The 23,060-nt window shown below is 42.1% G+C and overlaps 2 protein-coding genes across 5 annotated transcripts; one reads left to right on the plus strand and one right to left on the minus strand.

Annotated features, from left to right (window-relative positions):
* Positions 1 to 83: 83 nt before the first annotated feature.
* LOC306933438 (RNA-binding protein MEX3B-like) lies at positions 84 to 8,527 on the plus strand. Its single transcript, XM_079515660.1, has 5 exons — positions 84 to 868; positions 1,791 to 2,038; positions 2,235 to 2,280; positions 3,532 to 4,250; positions 4,469 to 8,527. The coding sequence occupies exons 1-5, from the start codon at positions 268 to 270 to the stop codon at positions 4,877 to 4,879; spliced, it is 2,025 nt and encodes a 674-aa protein (XP_079371786.1). The 5' UTR covers positions 84 to 267; the 3' UTR covers positions 4,880 to 8,527.
* A 2,978-nt stretch (positions 8,528 to 11,505) lies between these two features.
* LOC306934241 (mothers against decapentaplegic homolog 4) lies at positions 11,506 to 21,356 on the minus strand. 4 transcript variants are annotated; one of them, XM_079516807.1, is made up of 11 exons: positions 21,012 to 21,356; positions 20,037 to 20,072; positions 19,614 to 19,928; positions 18,574 to 18,748; positions 17,979 to 18,224; positions 17,587 to 17,694; positions 17,430 to 17,480; positions 16,160 to 16,343; positions 15,513 to 15,681; positions 15,092 to 15,230; positions 11,506 to 12,993 (listed from the first exon to the last, which is right to left on the minus strand). In XM_079516807.1, the coding sequence occupies exons 3-11, from the start codon at positions 19,851 to 19,853 to the stop codon at positions 12,782 to 12,784; spliced, it is 1,524 nt and encodes a 507-aa protein (XP_079372933.1). In that variant the 5' UTR covers positions 19,854 to 19,928; positions 20,037 to 20,072; positions 21,012 to 21,356; the 3' UTR covers positions 11,506 to 12,781. The 4 variants fall into 4 exon arrangements, with proteins under 4 accessions (XP_079372933.1, XP_079372930.1, XP_079372932.1 ...); XM_079516804.1 differs by having other exon boundaries at positions 17,979 to 18,242; XM_079516806.1 differs by having other exon boundaries at positions 17,979 to 18,242; positions 21,217 to 21,340.
* Positions 21,357 to 23,060: the final 1,704 nt, after the last annotated feature.

The following is a 23,060-nucleotide window of genomic DNA, read 5'->3' on the forward strand; positions in this document are numbered from 1 at the left end:
CTAGGCCATATTTCTCAATAAAATAACTAAAATAAAAAGCATGCGCGGTCTGTGAGTCTTGGTGACTGTCGTGAATACATGTCTGACGCGAAAATCAACACCACGAGACTAGTGCAGTAGACAAAAGAGGGAGGGAGACAAAACACAGCCCTCACATTTGCAACAGGCGCGGGCGCTTTATTGGCGAAAAAACTTGAGATTCGCAATCGATTTGCATTGAGCTGCAGCGTTCTACAGGGGACAGATCGTTGGGTACGTTTTTTCACCATGCCTAGCAGCACGTCTCTGTTGGAGGCCGACGAGGGCGAGTCGGAGGTCCCGCCGCCGCTAGCCGTGCATGGTGGGTTCACCGGTGTCTTAGGCCTGGAAGAACAACCAGACCATCACCACCACCACCATCATCATCAACCGCTCCCTCCTCCCGTCTCTCACTTCAGTCTTCTGGGTACAGTCCTGGACCTGAAGCCGTTATCTCTGCACCACTACCGGCCGCCTTCGGAAGAACAAAACCCCCCGGAGGAGGAAGATCCACAAGTTGGGGATTCTTCCTCCAACAATGGGAACAACGGTGCAGTTAGCACGCTGCTAGCACACCACCACCATCACCACCAGGCCCTGGAGCCACCAGCACCCGACACCATTCTGCTGTACAACAACAATACCACCGACGATCACCTGGATGATGTGACGGGCCTGCAGCCGCCTCACAGCGGGATAATGGTGCTGCCGGCCCCGGGCTTGGTGTACGGAGACCCGGGCTACGACGCGGAGCAGCAGTCGCTGCTAATGCGGAGGAAGAGCGTCAACACCACGGAGTGTGTGGCCGTGCCGAGCTCCGAACACGTCGCGGAGATCGTGGGTAGACAGGGTGAGTTATTCAACCTTTAATTTATCATTTTACGTTTATAAATTAAATTGCATATACAACCGTTGTGTGCTTGTAGATTGAGCTCTTGTATAAATACGTTGGCAGACTGGCAGTGTTTCTAAGTGGGTCATCCGCGCCTATCCCCACAAAAAAAGTTTTGCATAAGTTGTATAATAACGGTAACACACTCGACCGTCTCTGCTCCCGTAAAGTAGCATTTGTCTGTTCTGGTTCACAGTGAAACTAGTCATTCGATGTGTATTGCTGCTGTGCAGCTCATGGTCTGCTTTGTTTCAGAACATGAATAGATATGTTGGTCACCATTACATTGCCACATCAGCCATACAGGCTATAGTTAGCTCTTTGTCATAGTCTGGCATGACCAACGACAAACATCTTTTCAATCTGTACTGTCGTTTCTAAATCCGAGGTCTTTTTCCCTAAACTTTGCATTCCGTGATAATAAGGTTTGGCATAATGGTGTTATTATTTAGTCGGGATTTGGAACAGTGGGGGAGGGTAGACACACACACACACGCACACAATGTTGACAACAACAGGAAATAGCTCTGGTAGTGATGTGTTGCTCTCACAGTCACAGCTGAAATAAATATATATATTTTTTTAATGTTATTTGAAGATTGCCAATTACAAATGCATTTTACAATTGGAGATGTCATGGAGAGTTTGTTGTGGAAATGGACACTGTCCCCCACGGTTTCTTTTATTTATCTAACTGTGTGTGGGGGGGGGGAGTCAAATGTTTCTGCCAACAATATGTGAATGAGATATATTTGGATACTTTGTTAGGTTTTAGACATTATGTCATGCCCATCTCTACCTACAATTAACATATCCACTTTGTGTTTTTATGAACCGAGTTATTCTCTTACCCCTTCCTCCCTCTCTCGGCCCATCTCAGGATGTAAGATCAAGGCACTGCGAGCCAAGACCAACACCTACATCAAGACGCCTGTACGGGGAGAACAGCCCGTCTTCGTTGTAACGGGTCGGAAGGAAGATGTGGCCATGGCCAAAAGAGAAATCTTATCTGCGGCAGAGCACTTCTCCCTCATCAGAGCATCTAGAAACAAGGTTGGCCCTCTGTCTTCTGTGGGGGCACCAGGACTTCCAGGAGCACCGACTCTCCCTGGTCAGACAACGATCCAGGTCAGTAAATGTGGAATTAAGTTATTAGCATATATACATCATTACATATAAACAATGTGGCTTGGATCTGGACTGACTAATGCTGTTAGTATTTTGTATTGAAGCGTTGGTGGACATTTTGTGTAATGGGAATATTGTTTACTCTTATTTTATCCATGTGTTGTTAACCTGTTCCCACACAATTCCCTCCTTACAGGTACGCGTGCCATATCGTGTTGTGGGACTGGTTGTAGGTCCAAAAGGTAGGTTCTAATTTATTAATCAAAATGAACTCTATCTCTGTCATAAATTGTGTTTTATGGAATTAGCAGATACTCATTGATGTGTAGTTGTGCGGTATTTGTTTGCAAAGTCTTTCTTAAGTATTCCCATATTGTAACACTATGGACAGCAACAGTTATAGATGGCAAGAGATGAGGTGAGAGAAGGAAGGAAGGAGACTTGAGAGAGACAGATGAAGATGGCAGCTGATTCAAGATCTACATACAGAATATTTTCAAAAGCAAACGGAGGTCAAGTGATGGGAATTCAGATATTATATCATACCCTGAAGAAGGCAACCTGTTTGCCGAAACGTTGGTAAAATAAAGTTTATAGCATCGTGACTACAAGCTGTGCGGCCTCTTTCCTTTCTTAGTCAAAGTTTTATCTCTTGCGGTCAGCACCTCCCCACTACTGGTGTGTGCTCCTACCTTTTTGTTTGGGGAATTCAGATATTAACACTTATACAGACGAGATCTACGTCAATTAAAGCTCATTATTTAATAAAACCCTCAACGCCATTGCCGTAGATCAGTGGCAATTGCGCTTTAATAGTGCTTTCGATCGATCAAGCCATAATGCTACTTACACAGGATCGCGGCATTAAAATCATCGTGGACATAATCACCCATTCTCTCTGTTTCTTTCAATCGCCTGTATCTCATATTCCTTGTCCCAGATGGCATTTTTGGTCAAAACAAGGTTTATTCCAGGGCCCAGAGCAGACTATGCAATCCTTCTGCATCATGTTAAAGCAGCACCCGTGGCAAACATGGAACGATACATCGTCACACAACCCAACATAAGTTCACAACATCTGTCTAGATTTTTGGCTCTTCAAAATAAGAGCTGAACAGGGAAAAATGCTGGCGTGAATTATATCATTTGTCAATAAATGCTATGCGCTGTGAGTGTTAATTCTGAGGAGAGGACTAAGAAAAGGCAACTCCATTTGGACAATACCATTGTAAAAAAATCAGATGACGGATAAATCAGGTGACTGATGCGTATCCCAAATCATCACACTGTGTTGAGATGTGGTGATCATCAGTTACAGGATAGGATAGTACAAATTACCTGGTTATTATTAACATATGTTTACATACAATATCATTGCAGCCCTATCCCCTTCCAACCAATTCCTGAAAGTTGTCTAAAATAATGTAGGATGTCACCTACCATTGAATGCCCAGCACTGTTGAATGACTATGGGTCCTGGTTCTCTTTCTCAGGTGCAACCATCAAACGAATCCAGCAGCAGACACACACATACATTGTTACGCCGAGCCGTGACAAGGAGCCAGTGTTTGAGGTCACAGGCATGCCAGAGAATGTCGACCGGGCAAGGGAGGAAATTGAGGCACACATTGCTCTCCGCACAGGTACCTGTGGTGGCATAGAGGTTCCTGGTACAGATGACAACGACTTTCATTTCAACGGGAAGGATGTCAGCTTTGAGAGCTCTGCGGCACAGGCTTTAGGAGATGGGGCGTGGCTTCAGGCGAGTGCACCATCACCTGGCGGCAGTGTACTGCCACTGAACGTCACTGGTACTCAGCGAATCAACAGCAATATCAATGGTAGCGTTCGAATGTCTTCCACTTACCGCAATGACAGCTCCAGCTCCCTTGGCAGCGGGTCCAGTTCGGCCGACTCATTCTACGGCAGCGGGAATGGGAACCGGATGGCGGATTTCAGTCCGACCTGTCCGTTCAATGCCAACTCTAACAACAACAACAGTAATGGCAGTGGTGCAAGTTTCTGGTTCGGTGACAACCTTCTCCCCCCAGGATCTGAAGAGCTTGCTGGTTTGGGAGGTTCCTCCTCTGGATTTGACCCCTTGACCATCTCCACTGCCCCGGTCTCACACTCAGTCCCTCAGCCTCATGTGGTCTGGAGTCCCTTTGTGGATCGACAGGGCATCCAGGCCTTTGATGCCCGCCCAGCCCAGGTTTGTGCATTGATCTAATGTTAATGTTTAATATAAGGCCTTTCCAGTGTCTTGAAAATGCATGACACATGAGAACAGAAATTAAAATTATTTTTTCTTTTGGTCTTCAAATGTAGACTTTATCGGAGATACAAGGTTTTCATCTTGCTGCAGTTCTATGTAGTGTGTTTTAAAAAAAAGAGTCCAATGAATGACGCTCATTCCGTCACATTCTCCAGACCAGTCAGCCAGGGACTCCACGGCACTCACCCACCTTCCCTGGAACGGAAGCTCTGGAGCACCCCCAGGCCCAGCGTGTTCAACGGGGGCCTCTATGCTCAGGCGGGGCCCTAGACTCCCACACTTTCTCAGCCTACGGCCCTGCCTTCTCCTCTTCCAGTGAAAGCACTGCCTCTTCCTCCTCCCCACCCGAATCATCCCATCCCTACCGGCCCGGGCTTGGATCGTTGGGGAAAGGACAGGAGATCTGCATCCACTGTATGGAGAGTCAGGTGATTGCTGCCTTGGTTCCCTGTGGGCACAACCTCTTCTGCATGGAGTGTGCCACACATATATGCCAGGGATCAGAGGCTGTGTGCCCTGTGTGTCTCTCTCCAGTCACACAGGCTATACAGCTCCGTAACATGTGATTTTAACCCAAACACCTGTTCTGAAGATGCCCGTAACGTCTGACGAGGGTTCAGCATCCCCACTACCTTCCATAACGTAAAACATTAGTAGGGGAAATCACAAAAGTGACCCCATTATCAGCATCTACGTGCATCTTCACCCTATGTTTTGTTCAAGTTCAAAGTTCTGTACGTTTGCGGGTGGGGTGTGAAGCCCATCTACGCACGTCCTCGCAATTGTGAAGTCTTCTTCCTATTGGTGATTGATCAATGGAGGGTCAGTGACCCTCTGGTAGCATTGTGTGGGGTAGGATATTTATTTTTCCTGTCTCTGCTCATTATTTTTGATTAAGTATGGATTTTTATCTTTTGACTGTTCAGCTGGCGTTTGGATCAAGATTTAAGTTGGCCAGGGACAGTTCTGATGTATTTCTCTCAATATCCCAACAGTTTTTGTTTTATTTACTTTTTTATTTTTTTTGCTGCTAGTTTTTCTTTCTTTTCAAATGTGAAATTCTGGTCCTGCCCCATTGCCTCTCACAAATAGTGCTTAATGTAGGGGGATTACAAGCACACATAACAGTATTCCAGATAGTAGCTGATTTTTGCTGCAACAAATGATCCTCTATGGAAACTTGGAAAGCAGATACCAACGCATTAACTTGTCTTATCCAAGATTTCCTCTTTGTGTTTGAGAAGTTTTATCTGTGCTTTTGTAAGCATGATGTTTACAATTCAAAAATGTATCTTTTTGGTATGTTGTTTAATAGTGCGATGTTGGCATGCTTGTAAACACACTGAGGCTTTTCAAACAAAGTGGCTAAATCCTGCTACTGCACATTGGTTGCACTCCAAAAGAAAATTCCCATTGCGTCATTGATTCCTCTTTCTTTTGACTTCCAACAACAGAACCAGGAAGTGGTTAACTCCTCCCAGTACCAAGATGCTGCACCACTTCTCTCCCGCCATGTTGCTTTCCGTTGCTTCTTAAAAATCTGTTTACAGTAAACCTGTGCCTAATTCCATTCTGAGTAATCCAAACAAAAACTGGTTCAGTGGACACACATACAGTATGTTACTATGTCTTATTATAGCAAACATGTGGCCTTTTTGGAAAGCCTGTAATTTACTGGACAACACTAGCGCTCCAAACCATACCTATGCTCAAAAGAACCACCCGATGGACATGTAGTATGAATGCACACAAATTACTTGTGTGCATCAAATGGGTGGATTCATACTACATCGGGTGAAAGAACTCACACTAACATGGGACTTGTCTTAATGTGTTCAGCTTAGTTTAAGAAACTATAGTTTCTTAAACACATTCTGGCACTAAGATCTTCTTTCGTCCATTGCTTCATGGTGGATCAAAGAGCTTATTACAGGCATGTGAATTTCCTCTTGGTGTTATTTAAGATTTTTAATTTAAATTTTACTTAATATTTGTTGCCCCCCTCCTTCCATTTATCAGGACAAATTTTACGTATTGCACTGAGAGATGTAACTTTTAGTTTATTTTCAACACTCCTGCACATCACTACTGGTCATTTCTGTTGGCTTTTTCACATGCATGTGTTTTTGTTTGTCCCAGTCACACCCATATTTAAGAAAACCAAGAATTGTTGTCACCTGCCAGCTAGGTCCTTACCACCTCTGACAACATCCATATTGTCAAAGTGGTGCTATGTTGTTTTATGTTTCCACCTTTATAATATTTGCATTGTCAGTGCCACTGAGGTCATTTGGATCACAGTCCCATAGTTGGCAATTAGGCAACTGACATTTTATCTATACCAGTAGCATCCTCACCTGAATGTCACTGCTCTTGCCTCTTACCAATTTGTTGAAACTATGTTGTGTATCACCTGGTAAGCATTCTGTGTTATTCAGGTGGGACACAATGGTGCAAATGAAAGCTGCCCATTGCTTCATACTTTATGTGAAAAACCTGAAATAGGCCATAACACCAAGTTCTGTTAGGCTGTGCTAATGCAATGATGGGACAGGCTCATTTAATTGGTACACACTTGCATAGCTATACTTCTCACTTGAGTTGCCTTCATGTGTGTTCAGCTTGTTTTGTATTGTAATGTTCTGTGCCCGATCAAGCACAAGCCTCCCCATAGCTTGATCAGTCGGTCACTATCGGCTGATCAAGATACATTATTTTTTCCTTTTTTTTTCTACAAAATGTTTGTTCACTCTTGACTGAAAATGGAAAGAAAGGTACAGTATAGTGGAAATCATCTCAAACTCTAGCTTTAAACACCAATGTCTATAGACTTTGTTTTATAGGGGTGAACATTTTAAAGGGGAAGTGAATGGAATTAGATAATCTTGAACTATGTACACACTACTTGAGGCCAATACTATTGCTTTACTATGCGGCATGATGCTAGTGTGGATATCGGATCACAGTCTCTAGCGTTTCAGCTATAGTTAGGGTGGAAATAGTATTTGGTAGTAATGTAATTCCGTAGCTCTATTTACTCATTGTTTCAATTGCATTTCTGTTTCTTTGAATGATTCAGTTTCATTGCAATCAACCATTGTAACACACACACACTTTGAACAGCCAGGCTCAAATACTTGTAAAATAATTTATAGTGTTGGACTTGGTTGCCTTTCCCCCTACGTTTCAACCATCTATCCGTCCTTTTTATTTGGGAGGCATAGCTCTCAGAAGGGTTGGTCTCTCTTTCTCTCTCTCAGAGGGAATGCAATACACTGTAGGCCCTCAGTTTCTTGAGATGGATCTCTATTGACATTTTTGTGTATGGATTATATTATTACTGTTAATGACTGATAAATATATACAGAACTTTATTTTTTATTTTGTTACATTTCATATATACGACTATAAATATATATATATATTAAAATGTTTACAAATAAGATTTTTTTTTTATTTCTTACTTTTATCAAGTGAGTGAATTAGTGAGCGTTGAGGTGGAAACCCAAGAAGCGCTGCGTTGCAGGAGGGTGTCAGTGCTATTTGCTTGTAGTCTAGTTAGTAGTTTACAGTATTGACGATGATAATAGTATTGATAAGTGATTTAGCTGCCGTTTAACCATAGTGGAAATGGAATGTGCAACACGAGCATGTCTACATAATGTACCGCCAATGTAAAACGTTACACTGCAACTGTTTGTAAAGAGGCCAAGGATCTAAGCTGCCTGTTATGTCTGTACGCCACCAAATTAAAGCCTGATTTGGACTTGGTTGCATGCGTGAGTTGTGCACCGAAAATGGAAAATCTACAAGGTGTTTCTTCACAGCATGACACGTTGAGCTTGTAGATATTCTATTTCCGGTGTGTTACTGGCAACACAACTAAGTATAAATCAGGCTTTAGAATGGAATACTGTAAAATAGATCTTAATTATCTCTATATAAATATATACATATATTAAGCTGTACAAACAGTTTAAAGTATTTGCTAATTTTACTACACTTTTGTTATGTATATGTAGGGGGAAGTCTTATGGCATATAAATTCTACAAATTCAGTCGGGAATTTAAAAGCAGACTATATTTTATGGTAACGGCCTTTTAAGTTATTGCGGCCAAAGCACTGATATTATATATTTGCTGTAAAGAGAATTTAAGAGTTTTATTTTTCTGATATTAAAGTTACTTAATAAAGACCGTTTCATTTAAAGCCATCTCAGCAGTCCTGTCTATTATTTAAGAACCGAAATGGTTGGTTCCTCTGTGTACAGCATTGTCTATGTCTATGTAGTCTAATCTGTAGACCTCTCCTGTCCACAAGGCAGTCGGCCTTTCTGGACATTTTTAGGTGGTGTGAAATGCAATTCAGATCTGATTTCTAAAGATGTCCAAGTGTGGTCACTCAAACTAAAGCCGGATTTATACTTCATTGCCAAAAATAGCTGATATAGCTAACATGTCTCGTGACGTGTGAGCTTGTAGATCTGCTATTGTTGGCAATGTCTGGATACACAAATCTGATCACAAGGTTCTCAAACTACAGTATTGTTTATTTTTGAGTGGTGCAAACCACTCCCTTACGGAGTTATGTGTGTGGGTGGCTGGGTATGAGCACGAAAACAGCATGGTTGTTTTTCACCAGGCACAGGTGGTGACAGAGTTACCATGTGGGGGTCCCCGGGGGTGGGGGCCCCACCCCCGGGGACCCCCACATGGTAACTGTCATTTCTCTACCGTTTCGGACGCGGGGCGGCTCGCCGGAACCGACACGGCCCCCTGGGTGCGTTCCTGAGGGTCTGGATGTTCGCCGGAACCGGCCCGGCCCCGTGGGCGCGTTCCTGGGGGTCTGAAAATCGACCATCTTTCCCATAGATTTACACAAATATTTCCATCAATTTTTTTTCACAGAATCAAAGGTTTTATTGTCATCGTTGGCTTGATTCTAGGCTTAAAATAATTGATGAGAAAAATGAATGGCCTTGTGCTATGGTCTATAATGATAAATGAACACAAAGTATCTACTTTAAGTGCTGTAAAGCATGAACATAGAACAAGCTCTAGAATGTTATGTCAGGCCATTTTAATAATAGATTCTCACATAAGAAATACAGGTAAAATGTATATCTGTAATTTGTTAAGGACCATCAGCCCATCCTGGCTGTGTGTCTAAAGGTTTGTGTACTAACTCCATACTGCAAGTAATAACTTGTGATGACCTTAGAGCGCAGATCATTTTCTCAAAATAAACAGCAACAGGTATTCAGAAAACCATCTCATTCTTGCCATTCAAGCTTAGGCATAATTACACTGGTAAATTAATGTATACAAAGTCCAATTATTTTACTTATGTAGAGCAAACAGCTTTTTAACAATGCTGTCCAAAAGCACATCAGAGGGTGGGGTGGGATCCCTCATGAGTCCAACTAAAACAAAAATCACCTTAATTCATTCCTTGGGTAGTAGGCAATCTCAAGTAACAAAGCAAGGTCTAAATGTCTTAATTTGAACAGAAACATAACTTCCCTGTAACACTTCAGCTGTAAACAAACTGCAATGGTAGATTTTCATACATAAAAAAATCAAACCTTACAGTAATTTTCTATAGGGATATCAACAAACTAATTTATGAAAAAAACAAATAACTACTTTAGTTTCATATGCTGAAGGCTTTATAAATTGTTTTTTGTTATAGCTCAGTGTCAACTTAAAAGGAGAATTTTGGACTAGAAGGGTTTCTTACCTTTATTTATTTGTAGTTACGTCCCCACCATAGAGGTCCAGGTGTTATTTTGTGCAAAAACCCATTATTGGCTACTTCCCCTACCATAAGCCCTCAATGGGGTGTTGGGTTTTAGTGCTAATTCGCTTATTTCCATCTGTCAAAAATCTTATTTTTGGGTATATCCTCATATATAATGTAAATAGTATCCCAAGCGGCACACTTTACTACTTATTTCGATGGAAATAAGCGAATTAGCACTAAAACCAAACGCCCCATTGAGGGCTTATGGTAGGGGAAATAACCAATGATGTGTTTTTGCACAAAATAACACCTGGACCTCTTTGGTGGGGACGTAACTACAAATAAATGTAAGAAAACCTTCTAGTCTGAAATTCTCCTTTAATGTGAATGGGGGCTTCTAAACAAACTGATATTTATGTAATGAAGTGATGAAATAAGAATGTCCCATCATGCAGGTAAAGTTGGGGGTTGAATTTCCTTGTAGTCTAGAAGTGGTTAAATCAAATTATTACTCTTATAAATCCATATGTGTCTCTCTTCCCTGACCCCAAGGCCTAATGATCTTTACAAGCTGGGCAATCCTGGCTAATCAGCAAGTCTTTGACTTTCCACATTTACAGATACAGTATGAAAAGCTCAAATAACCCAAACACGTTTTCTGCATCGAGACAATGCGCTTTGAGTCATTGCTTTAGATTTCTGACAGAGAATCTCTGTGACAACATGCTGGACCAATAAATATACTGTATGTATGGGGGGGAGGTATTAGTTTCCCAATACGTCTACTCATTCATGCAAACATGCATCAAAAAGTAAAAGTTATTTACATGAAGAAAAAAAGCTCAAAAGGCAACTCAAAATAAAAGGGGGAAAGAAACTATGAAAATGTCTATTGTGAGGGCAAATGTTTACCTTGTCGAAGGTGTCTTAGTGTTGAGTGTCTCCTATATATCGCATATCACAATGTAGCCGCGATTATACATAAAACCTAACAGGCGGCTTATCCACTCCCTCATTCATCACAGCACAATACAAAATATAGTATTAAAAGCAAGAAGAAAAACAAAATAAAGTGCTAAAAATAAAATACTTTTACTTAATGAAAGCATTAAGTAACAAACAAAAATAAAAACCAAGAGAACACTTGTTGGGAAATCATCTTCAAGACTATCTACTGTACATAAGGGGCCAATGCCTGGATCAAGTAGTACAGGGTTAGAGTCTAGACACTGACCAGTCATTAAGTACATGATTTGCAACTGGTGTGCTGTGGAGTATGCTCATACTTGCCTTCAGATGGTTTTAATGTCAATTTAAATACATTTCTTTAATGTTCAAATATCAAACATCAAGCTCAGAAGCTCCCTATGCATGCTGGTTCAAATGTGTTCATACAAGGCTCTTTACCAATCAAGTTGATACAACCCGTTTCAGTATCGTGATTCAATGACAAAATTCTGAACTCAGCTGCTTCACCTCTTTTCCATTTTATTACAGCTCATTGCATACTATAAGTGTTTTTTTTCCTTCAGTGTAAAAGAGAGAAGAGGTGAAGAGTTGATGAAAGCATTGGTACATTTTCCAAAACTGAGATCACAAGACTCAAACTAACTAATGGGATGTGGCCACTGTTGAAAATTGGCCAGTAATGTAGTTTGATTTATTTTTTAACAGGTCACACAAATCAACCAGCAGAGCACTCTCTCATCAAAACGTGTTCATTGAAAGCAAAAAAACTACCTAATATAAACAAGCTATATGATTAGATAAATCACAGGTGCTCCATAAAATAACAGTATTGCATTTAGAATCCTGTGTAATGCAGAAACTCTTGTGGTCTATAATACACTTCTAGTCCAAAGTGTAGAGCTGAGATCCTTAAAATTTCTGTGACCCTGTCTAATATAAAAAAGAAAATACTAGTAGGATACTAGGATTTGTCAAGTGGAAACATACAGTATCAGACGGACACTGTGACCATTATTTATGGGTCCAAATGCAAAGAACCCCTGATGCATATAGTCCATAACCTATGGTAGACATGTTCCTGATGAATCAGGTCAGTATGTGTAGTGTGTAGGCATTGTGTGAATTATGTCATTCAGCATGTGGAGGGCTGTGGGATAAACTGGTGCTAGGGGTAGTATTGGTTGTGGCTCTGTAGGCTCTGCAATGATAGCACAACCTCATCCAGTTATTCGTGATTGTCAGCAATGTCCTACTGACAGTGGGTCAAGGTCATTCTTAGATCTATAAAAACAATTTCCAGAAGTCAATGATAGTTGAATCCAGGGGTGCCACGTAGTCCATGTTGTACCTGATTGTTCATTATTTAAATGCAGACGTTTCAGGTCAGCTGATGGCATGGTGGATTTTGTCCTGCCACTTTAGATCAGATTCAGTAATATCCTTGTCCAACTCTGTGATTCTCTATTCCAGTCATCAAACATCAAAGCCATCTATCAAAAACTAAATGTATCTTTTAGTTTACGTATATGGCTTTGGCCAGTGTTCGAGCGACACTGGCCTTTTAACAGGCAAGCGAAAGGGGTCACAACCTACCCCACCCAAAATAAATCAACAGGGACAGCACTGGTGTTGCAGTGTGACGAGCACTGCTTTGGAAGCCTTTCCCACCCAACCAAACCGATTCCTTTAGGGATGCCATTCCTAAGCCATCGCGATTTCTGGTCCGATCGGGGGATGATACCAGCCTAGGACAACCTCAGTCCAGAGGATGGGGGTCAGCTATAGGCATCGTGTGCAGAACCTCATCCAGTAACTGGAGCGCTCTGTGCAGGTGGATCTCAATCCAGCACGGTGTCTCTTTGATGCTCTGGCGGGGGTAATCAGGCCCCCAGCCCTTAACGAAGCTCATCCTAAGAATACACAGCCTCCGCAGATCGTCTACTCCAATACCTGCAGCCGCTGACAGACCTAGGTGGAGAGAAGGCAGTTACATTCACACCCCATCTCTACTATTTGAACTTCTTTCGAAAGTATATGTGCACAGCAAAGTTGTCAGTGTTAAAGGACCACTTCACCACTTTTCAACTTCTCTTCCTATAATTGGTCCTAACTAATGTTCATGATAAAATACCACCATTTATTCCTACTCAGTCTGTGTCTCATAGGAAGGCTGTGGGCAGTTCAGAAACCCGTCCACCAGTGACATCATCGATGGTGAAGCCAAGCTAATAGAAACGGCAGGCTTTCTTTTCCTGAAAAGTTGCAATGCAAAAGTTGAAGCCATCGTTCTCACGATAATAAAAATCTAAATATATCTTAAAGGTGTAATGAAACGGAAATGGTGGACATTTTATTATGAAGTTTCAAACGGTTTCAAGTTGAAACACCGGTCTGAAGTTTCTGAACCAATCAGAGCGTCGCATCCCTTCAGGCGATGGGACGGTAGCTAGGGAGTGTTGCTATGCTATACGCAGCAGCGTGGTGTGTGTTTGTTTACAAATGAAATAGACGGCCAAACTGTACCAGTTTACTGTTATGTGGCTTATTTCTACCCTATAATGTTTTCAGATACATATTTTAGCGTGATGATTAAGTTGAAACCGAGTAATACACTGTCTGGATGTTATCTGGAATGGGAATGAAAACGGAGGATTTCTGTAATCAATAGCAGCTGTGCTGCACGGATGCGCACATATGGAGAGGATACGGGTGAGCTTCATTTTTATTGGCTTTTATCGATGTTGGCCTCGACACGTCATCACGTTTTCGTTTTCAGGAAGTAATACAAAAAATATTTGTATGGACTTTTGATATAAAAACACACAAAAATGAGAATTTTCCCATTTCTTTGGCATCCATTGTTAGGTATGCTCATATGATGACCACGGAGATGGTCTAAAAGTGTGAAAAACGTATTTATCATTTCACTACACCTTTAAAACAAATCTTGTTTTAAAAAAAATCTGCCTAATGATGAGGTCACTGGTGGACGGGTGTCCGAACTGCCCAAAGCCCTCCTATGAGACACAGACTGAGTAGGAGAAAATGGTGGTGTTTTATCATGAACATTAGTGAGGACCAATTATATGAAGAGATGAAAAATGGCAGATGTACAAGCTCGCAGCACGAAGTGACATCCTGACCCTGTGAGCTTGTACATCTACTATTTTTGAATAGCCAACGCAAACGTCTAAAATGACAGATGCTTTCCCAGTTTTACTAGGTTATTTTAAGTGTAAAATTGACTCCTATTGTAGGCAAGGAATCAATCTTGCCAAGAAGTTATTCATGGACTGGTCCAAATGATACATCAAATCACAACTACCTACCACACCTTACGAAATGTCCCCTGAGAAGGCATTTCCTTGTTTATGCACCCTGATAATTAATTAATCATGGCCTGGAATTATCCCTTCGCTAAGTACCTCCCCAACCCGTCTTTGTCCAATAGGCACGTTAGCGAGGAGACAAGGCAAGCTGTCCTTCTCCCCCATTGAGATACATGTTAATTCCTAGGACGTCTGGAGACGTCTTGGGCACAAATTGTTAAATGACGGGATTTCTCCATATAAATAATCGATCATTTCGGTAGCAAAACCTTTAATATGTCTTCTAAATCTAGTCAACCAGGCCTGCAGTAGGCTATGCACTGGACAAATGTGCATGACATTGTTTAAATAAACTAGAAATACAAAGACCTGACATAGGGAGAAATCAACTTTTAACAACCTGTTTTCATGTTGCACGGTAAGACTACGGTCATTGGTATTATTGCCATCACCTGGGTGAGTCAGTCATGTCACTTTCTTGACGTTAAGCCATGTATATGTTCAACAACAACCATGCAAAATAACATTGACAGCTATGAGGTGGCGAAAGCGTGACCTGTACACTACAGCAACAGTTGCTAAACTATTTGGATTGGCATTGGACAATCACTTCTTGGGGTGGCATTTAGCAAAGGGCTAATTCTGCTCCTGTGTGCCAGACAGCAGGCATTAACCCCGGGCCGAGTGTGATCTGGGATCAGCTACTGCCAATTAATTTCCCTTTTGTCTTGTCTTACTGATAGCTGGAGCAATCCCTCCAACTGATCCAGGTCCAGGTATGTTCCCAGCCACTGCGGCCGCCTGAGCTGCTGCTGCTGCCTGGGCAGTGGCAGCCTGCTGCTGCATCTGTCTGTGACACTGGCGTAGGTCAAACACCTAGGAGGAAAACGTACAACACTTTCAAAGCACAGCAATCCACCAACGTGGCGGATTCTACATTTCCCCACTTGTCTGCCAGACAGAATTATTTGTTTGACAATGTAGTATTATACGGAAATTCTGTAGCAGCACAGGGCTCAAATTTAGTGGATTCAGTGATCCAACACACAAATGACACATGACTCAGTTAGAACCCACATATTAAGTATAACTGTCCTTACTGTGTATTTAAGGTCCGTACCAAGAGAATATTCAGATAAAGAGAAGAAATAGATTTACCTTGATGTAAGCGCTGGGGTAGATTTTATGAACAGCGTCTCCTGGGGCACGGCCCGCCTCTCTGTCCAGGTAGTAACTCTGAACAAACACTGCATGGTCACTGAGGCAACGCACCCACACATCTCCCTCACCCTTACACTCCAACTGGACCCCTTTACCAATATGGAGCCTGAGAGAGAAATGGACATGGTGGAGAGTAGACAGGAAAAGCGATGACTTGAATTGATTGATGAAGTAATGAACAATATTAAAATAAGGTCTACTAGAAAAACACAAAGATTAACTCACTGCATGATGTAGACGTAAAATGAGACAATGTCTCATTTACTGACTTTTTGTCATTAAATACTATAGACATTAAGGCTTTCCTCCTGGAGGTCAGTAATAGAAGCAACTTACATTTAGCTTTACATTGTACTAATGATGGCATTTAATCACCACCAATTATATGAATAAAATGATTCAATGATCTAGCAAACAAAGATGTTTTTTGTTATACTGTAACTGAATGAACTGCCAGAGCTCATCATAAGTCATATATCAAAGTGACATAGGGGCGCCATAAAAGGCCTTAATTTTGCTGAAAAAATATAAAGACAAACAAACCCTATATCAGTGGAACCCTGTGCTTAGACTGAGCCACCTACCTGGCTCTCTCGATGGCCTCGGTCCGGTGGACGTTACTGAGCTGGCCCAGACAGAACCGGTCTCCTCCTGAAGGATCAACGTAACCATCCACAGTAACAATTGGACAGGTAGAGGGAACCTTAAATGTCTCGCCGACCTGAACGTCCATCTCAAAATAGGCGATAGAGCACCAGTAGTCAGGGGCTGTAACAAAAGGAACATCATTTCAATAATACACATGCAGTAATAACTAAAATGAAGGATAGAAGTAAAAGCTGAATCCTTGATTAGAAGTTAAGGGTTACTTTGCGCCCTGATGTGACAACATTACCCATCCAAGTCAATAATCAAGGAAACATAATAAATTGGGAATCTGCTTGCTCTCTACGCCTCCCTGGAGATCAGGGAGGCTGCAAACATGAAAATCCAGCATGTTTAACTCACCGAGTGCCAGACGACACCTTTCGGCGCCTTTTTGCCGAGTGCCAGACGACACCTTTCGTCGCCTTTTTGCGTATGTACCGCATTGCCAATCACGCTTTTTTAATATCAATTTATTACGGTGCTCGGCTGTGTCCACTTTCCCCCCCATAACAGTCCCATTTCGATCCGGTGAAAGGATCTGGTGAAAGGATCTGGTACAAACTGGGTGCAGTACTTAGTTTAGACCAGTCATTAGTCCTACAACCCATCTCAAACCCTAACCTCCCACAGGGCACCTACACCTAACCCTCTCCCAACCCTTAACGCACCCCTCACCAACCTTAATCCGGTTGTCTTAACGCACCCCTCACCAACAATGCTGCGCTGGCTTATGCTTGCTATGGGACAGAGCATCTTAGAGCGTAAATACCTCGGAATCACTTTTCAGACCAAAATGCAAGCTTGGTTTGCGTCTGATGTATCCAAACGATAGTATTTCGCTAACAAAAGTATGTTTTGGCTGGATTAAATGACAATCGCGGGACATGGATTTTACTTCCTGACTCAGCGGTTTCCGGCCAAAAGCCCTTTCAATTTAAGGGTACCTCTCGTTCACTTTGTATTGGTGGCACTTGCCCTACTCTAAGCCACCACTAGATGGCAGTGAATGAGTTTAATACATTGGAAACTCCTAGAGGCAACACATATTGCCTTTAGTAGGAATGTGGAAGCTAAGACAATAAACATCATGTGTATAGCAGCAAAGGAAAAAATTTATGAGAAAACAATACTGTTGCTTTTAACTACTGATAAAAAAGGGAACCATTTCCGTTTTCCATTGAAAACCGGTTGTGTGTCTGTTCTCACCTGGGTGATTGGATATGGGAGGCTGGAACGCCAGTTCATTGTGCACCGGCCCTAAAAGAGACGACAGTCACCAAGATCTAAGTGTTTGTTGTGTGAAGCATTACAAAGAAAAACGTAACTTGTGTGGGCATGTATGCGAGTGCATTTTTGTACTTACAGTAGTGTCCGGGAAGTGGCAAAGGAGGGTGGTGCTGTAGATGGCCATTGGTGTGGTGGGGCAAGTTTGGGGTGAAGCTGCTGTTTCTTGACCAGGTGGAGCTGGCATCTGGGGGAAACAAAGGGACAGAGGAGAGACTGATATCAACTATAATCTTATTTCACACCCTGTAATAATAACGGGGCAGACCAATGTAACCAATGCAGTGCAACCACAAAACAGACAGAAACCTTTTTACAATACATCCTCTCTCCTGCAATGAAAAACAAACACAACAGACAGCCATGCAGAAACACATGCCACCACTGCTGTTCACAAAGTCAAACGTAAACAGAAATTGACAGATGACCAAGCATGTGCTGCCGGCGGTACATTTCAACATTTCAACTTACTTCCTGATCCAGCAACAATGGCAGGGAAGGATGATGTGGAGGCTGACGTAGAGGCCTCAGAGGGTGGGAGCAGGGTGGGGGAGCCAAAAGTCTCTGAGGGGGCAGAGCGGATGCCGGAGGGGGGATGCTGGATGGTCTGGCCTCCATCAATGGAGGTCAGGCTGGGCTGTCCGTCAAAATCATACTCGTCCTTAACCATCAGCCCTGTGCTGAGCCCAGAACTGGTCAGTGTCAGCCCTGACAGATCTGAAAAATTAAAATTAACTACTATACATGAGTAGTGTGAAATTGAATCACTAACGCTGTCTAACCTTGCAGTTCAAATTAACAATCTCAATCCCTGACCAGTGACTACCCACTTCTATAGACCTAGTGTATGGATTGGATAGGTCGATATAAAGTGAGGTGTTACAAGATGGACAACTGCGTGATGTTATACAATTGAAACCAATCTTCCAGCAAAGCCAAACTAAAGATTTCCTAACTATGCCAGTAAATCTCAAGGTCTATAAAATTGGAGTCGGCTTGTGTTGTTGGGACAGTGACTTATATCTCTAAACATCAATTGGCCAAGAAAAAAGGCGTTATTTCTCACCTATACCAGGAGACACCACTCTCTCATAGTGATAGGGGTTGACACATACGCTGTCACACTTCAGGTCAAAGGCAAACTGGCAGTATTTGACGTGCTTCAGCTCATTCTTATGTAGATCTGGCCACCTCCACAACCTGGCATAGATTACATGGGGGAAACCTTTGCGACCCGCCACCTGGGAACAACAGGAATTCAGTAAAACAGGAATTCCACACAAAAAGACAAGAGCCATGGACATAGAAGAAATTAATCCGCTATTTTAATGGTCAAGTTTGAACTTGTAGCCTACTTTATACTGAATTGAATAGCATGGTGGTAATAGTACATTTCCCAGAGATGCTAAAACAATAGAATATGATATATTAGTTTCTTCTACATGAAAGGTTCCATGTTCAAATATTAGTTTTCTTTTTAGGGGCGCCGCTCCTAGGCCCAGCTTTGTGTGTTTGAGTGTACCACATAGTGATGATTTGATTGGCTGAGCACGGAATGTGATTGCGAACGCAGTGAGCATTTACTATGAGACCCAGCAGATCATGTCTGTCTGTCTGTCTGTGTGTGTGTCACGCTGTAACACCTAACTTAACTTAAAAAAAAAAATTAAAAAGGAAAAACTTAAAAGGGAAAACTTAAAAAAAAACTTAACTTAAAAAAAAACCTTAAAAAGGAAAAACTTAAAAGGGAAAACTTAAAAAAAAAATCTTAAAAAACACAAAAAAAAGAGAACTTAAAAAAAACCTTAAAGAAATACGTAATTTATTCTAATTGTTGTTTTTGCAATTTACGAGCTGCGTTCGCTTCCCGCGTTCGCGCGTCTTACTTGTGTATGATGATGTATGACGATAAGAGCACCCCTCACTTCACACAAGTGTGATTTTTGGTTACCATTTAATTCCAATGTCCAAGGTGTAGAACAATAATAATTTTGTAACAATTTCCAAGCCCAGAACAGCCAATTTGATTCCTTAACGTTTCCACATTTTCCATGACAATAGCAACCTGGTGCTCATTTTGGTATTACTGCAACTAATTGCTCAAACCTGCAGTCTTCCATCCAGTGTTCTCTGGATTGTGACGCACTTGCTAGGATGGGCTCCGTTGGTGGTGATGGCCGTGATGAGAGAATCCAACTCATCCTTCTTTTCCTTCAGCTTTTTCACCAAGCTCTCAATTGCCCGCTTAGCAAAGGTCTCACTCTCACCACCCTGTCTGTGGCACATCAAACTGTGCACAATGCTCAAGCAGGCATCATTGCTTGTAGGCGTGTTGGTGATAGACATATTGAATAATATATGTCGCTGTAGCACTTGGGGTGAGGATTACAGTTTTGTTGTCCCAGATATAGGCACGTTGTTCTGTGAAGCACAATATTAGAAGGAGTTTAGACATGAAGCATCTTTGCACAGCTAAAAGGTTATGGTGGTCATTTAATGTTAAGTTGTAGCTGCTTTGTGTCCACAAACCTGTGAGGTTCAGAATCAAATACAGTATTTGTGGATCTGAAAAGGGGGGGGATAACAAAAGTTTAGGGGTGACATAAGTTACTTATGTGCAAGTAAAGCTGCTAACTGTATGGGACGTGGAATTATTTTTAACTCATAAGTGTGACAGCCAGGGTCCATTTGGTACACTCCTGAGTTAATTAACAATGATAATAGCATTGCCAGTGTTAAAAAAAACAAAAAAAACAATGTAACAATCACAATGTTTGTTTTGAACGTGGGTCAATGAAAGCATGCTAATATTTCTGTCAGCTTGACCAAAGATCTCTGCTTGCTCACCCAGCAGCTCTAAACAACACTGCACCACAAAGTGGATTGGAAATCCAAATGTTCCAAGTTTAAGCTATGTAGACAATTTCAGTGTGCTACCGTTATCTCGGGGTCAAAACTAAACCGACTTGCAAGGCAGTATTAATAGACAATTAATAAGACATTGTTATTAGCACCGTGGTTGGCGGGTGGTATTATTAACCAACTTTGCTAACGAGCTAGCTACGCTAAGGCTGCGAGCTAAATTAGCATGGTTGTTTTGGTGTCGTCGTATTGCACTGACAGACAACACGGGGATCGCTTTTATATAACGACAGTCCGCTTGTTTAACAAATCGGTCGCAGACTCGCAGGGTTATTTTTTGTAACCCTGTTAAAACAACATTACATCGCTAATAATGTAACCACAACACTTATTGTGACGCTGCATCACGCAAAAGGCTAGGATCTTTACACTTCGTCACACGATCGTCAACAAATGCCACAAAAATGAGGTTATTTCCAATCTGGGCAATATAGTAGAGCCTCGCAGTGACACTTTAAAACAACAACAACCTCCCTGAAAATACGTCATTTTTGTCGGGACGACACTGCCCGACTACGAAGTGTAAATGAGCGTTTAGCATAGTAGTAGCTTTTTAGCAGTAGGAGAGAGAGTGGAAGTTACCGTGCATACGGGCGCGCGTGCCTCTCGTCTTGGATTTATATCCACTTAAAGAATCCTTTAAACGGTCAATAGATTCAGAGCGAACAGTGAACTACCCCCTAAGTCCCCCTGCTCGCGCAGATGTATCGCTAGAGCAGCGCGCGTGCCGCCAACATGTTCACACTGCACATGCACACACACGATAGAACCATTAAAATCAAATCACGGTTATTCGTGTCTGTCAACAAAACACCCTCCTGTTCCGTTCCAAATAGCCGTAACGCCGCCTATTGACCATATGCAGAACGCGGCCATCTTGCCAGCAAGGTGCTAACTGGGTGCAACTTCCCATTAGCCGGGGAGCCACAGGCCCAAAATTGGACAGGACCTGTGATGCCATGCTGTACTTTTTATTTGTTTTTTTCTATTAATTTGGTCATTAAGGTCCAAAGCAAAGTTAAGCAAAGTTACTATATTTACCCAGGGTAACTGGACTAATAAGCATCAGATACTTGTTTACAGCCAGGCCCTGCTCATAGAACATTTTATGGTAGTGGTTCAATGCCTTGCTCAAGGGCACTCCACAGAATGAGTGGCCTGCTCTGCTGGAAACATGGCCATTTTTGTATACCACACCATACTGTAGAGTAGACAATAAGGCAACATTTCCCAAATTTCATCATGCTTTAAGTATCATGTGACAATTGTGACATGTCAAATTAGGGGGTTCCAAGAATCCAAGCATTAGTTTTGCATGAAAAACACTCCTTGGCCTAAATTCGGCCATAGCCACTTGCCAAAATGTGCTGACCTCATAATTTTGGTGCTGACCTCATCACATTTGTGATGATGGATATGGCCTTTTTTGGGCCAAGGAGTGTTTTTCGTGCAAAACAAATGCTTGGAATGGATTCAGAATCATGAAAACCCCCTAGTTTGACATGTCACATGCTACTTAAAGCATGATGAAATTTGGGAAATGTTTGCCTTATCGGTCTATTGGTTGTCTATGGATGGTGTGGTATACAAAAATGTCCATAACTTTTTTCGCAATGTTTTTGGTAGAGCAGGCCTCTCATTCTGTGGACCTAATGACCAAGTAAATAGAGAAAACACAAATAAAAAGTACGGCATGACATCAGAGGTTAATCCTGGTTTTGGGCCTGTGGCTCCCCGGCTACATAGACAGCCCATTCATCCATGTCAAACTCACCAACATTGCAGCTGTATCCTCCGACCTCTTTCAATCTGTATAGTTTTTGTTTCATAAAAATGACTCAAGCTACTTCCTGTCAAGAAAGTCTGTGCAGGTTTTTTCTTCTTCAAAGTGTCAGAGTTTGGGAGTGCTCGTTGGATATCTGCCTAGTAGTGCCTACCACCTGTTTTGAATTTGCAAATTTTGCACATAATGCAGGAGGCAGCAGGAGGTTACTTTACTAAAAACGAGTGCTTCCAAACTCCAATAGGCCTACTTAGGAAAAAAAAACACCTGCAAGGAATATCTTGACAGGAAGTAGCTCATAACAAGTCTACAGTGGATTTTTATGAAACAAACATTTTGCAGCTGTGCGAAAAGCTTGAATTATCCTCATCTGCAATGTTGGTAAGTTTGACATTGTTTAATACAATCAGATAGGACTTTTCTGTTTGGATGAATGGGCTGTCAATGGGAAGTTGCTAGCCTGGTATCCAGCCTGCTTCGCTACGTTCGGCGGATTTTTTTTTCTCTCTTCGCTTATCAGTCTGGAAAGCCTCCCATTGGGAGGTTTTGCAGAACTACACTAGAACTACATATGTTACGTAGTCAACGTCGTTGCTGATTGGATGTTGTTCCAACGAATGAGAGTAGCGTTAGGCAACCTACGTCATCAGCCAGCGCCACCCTCCATGCTTTTCACACGCAGTAGCTGCGCTTTGCTATGACGTCTCACTGGTGCTTTGTCCCGCCCCGCACCACAGACCAATCAGAAGCCACGTTAGGTTTCGAAGCTTTTGGCATGTCCCGCCTCCCTTGGAGATAGGAGGCTTTCCAGACTGATAAGCGAAGAGAGAAAAAAAAATCCGCCGAAC

This window comes from Electrona antarctica, assembly GCF_951216825.1.
Source record: "Electrona antarctica genome assembly, chromosome: 12".
Classification (NCBI taxonomy): Eukaryota; Metazoa; Chordata; class Actinopteri; order Myctophiformes; family Myctophidae; genus Electrona; species Electrona antarctica.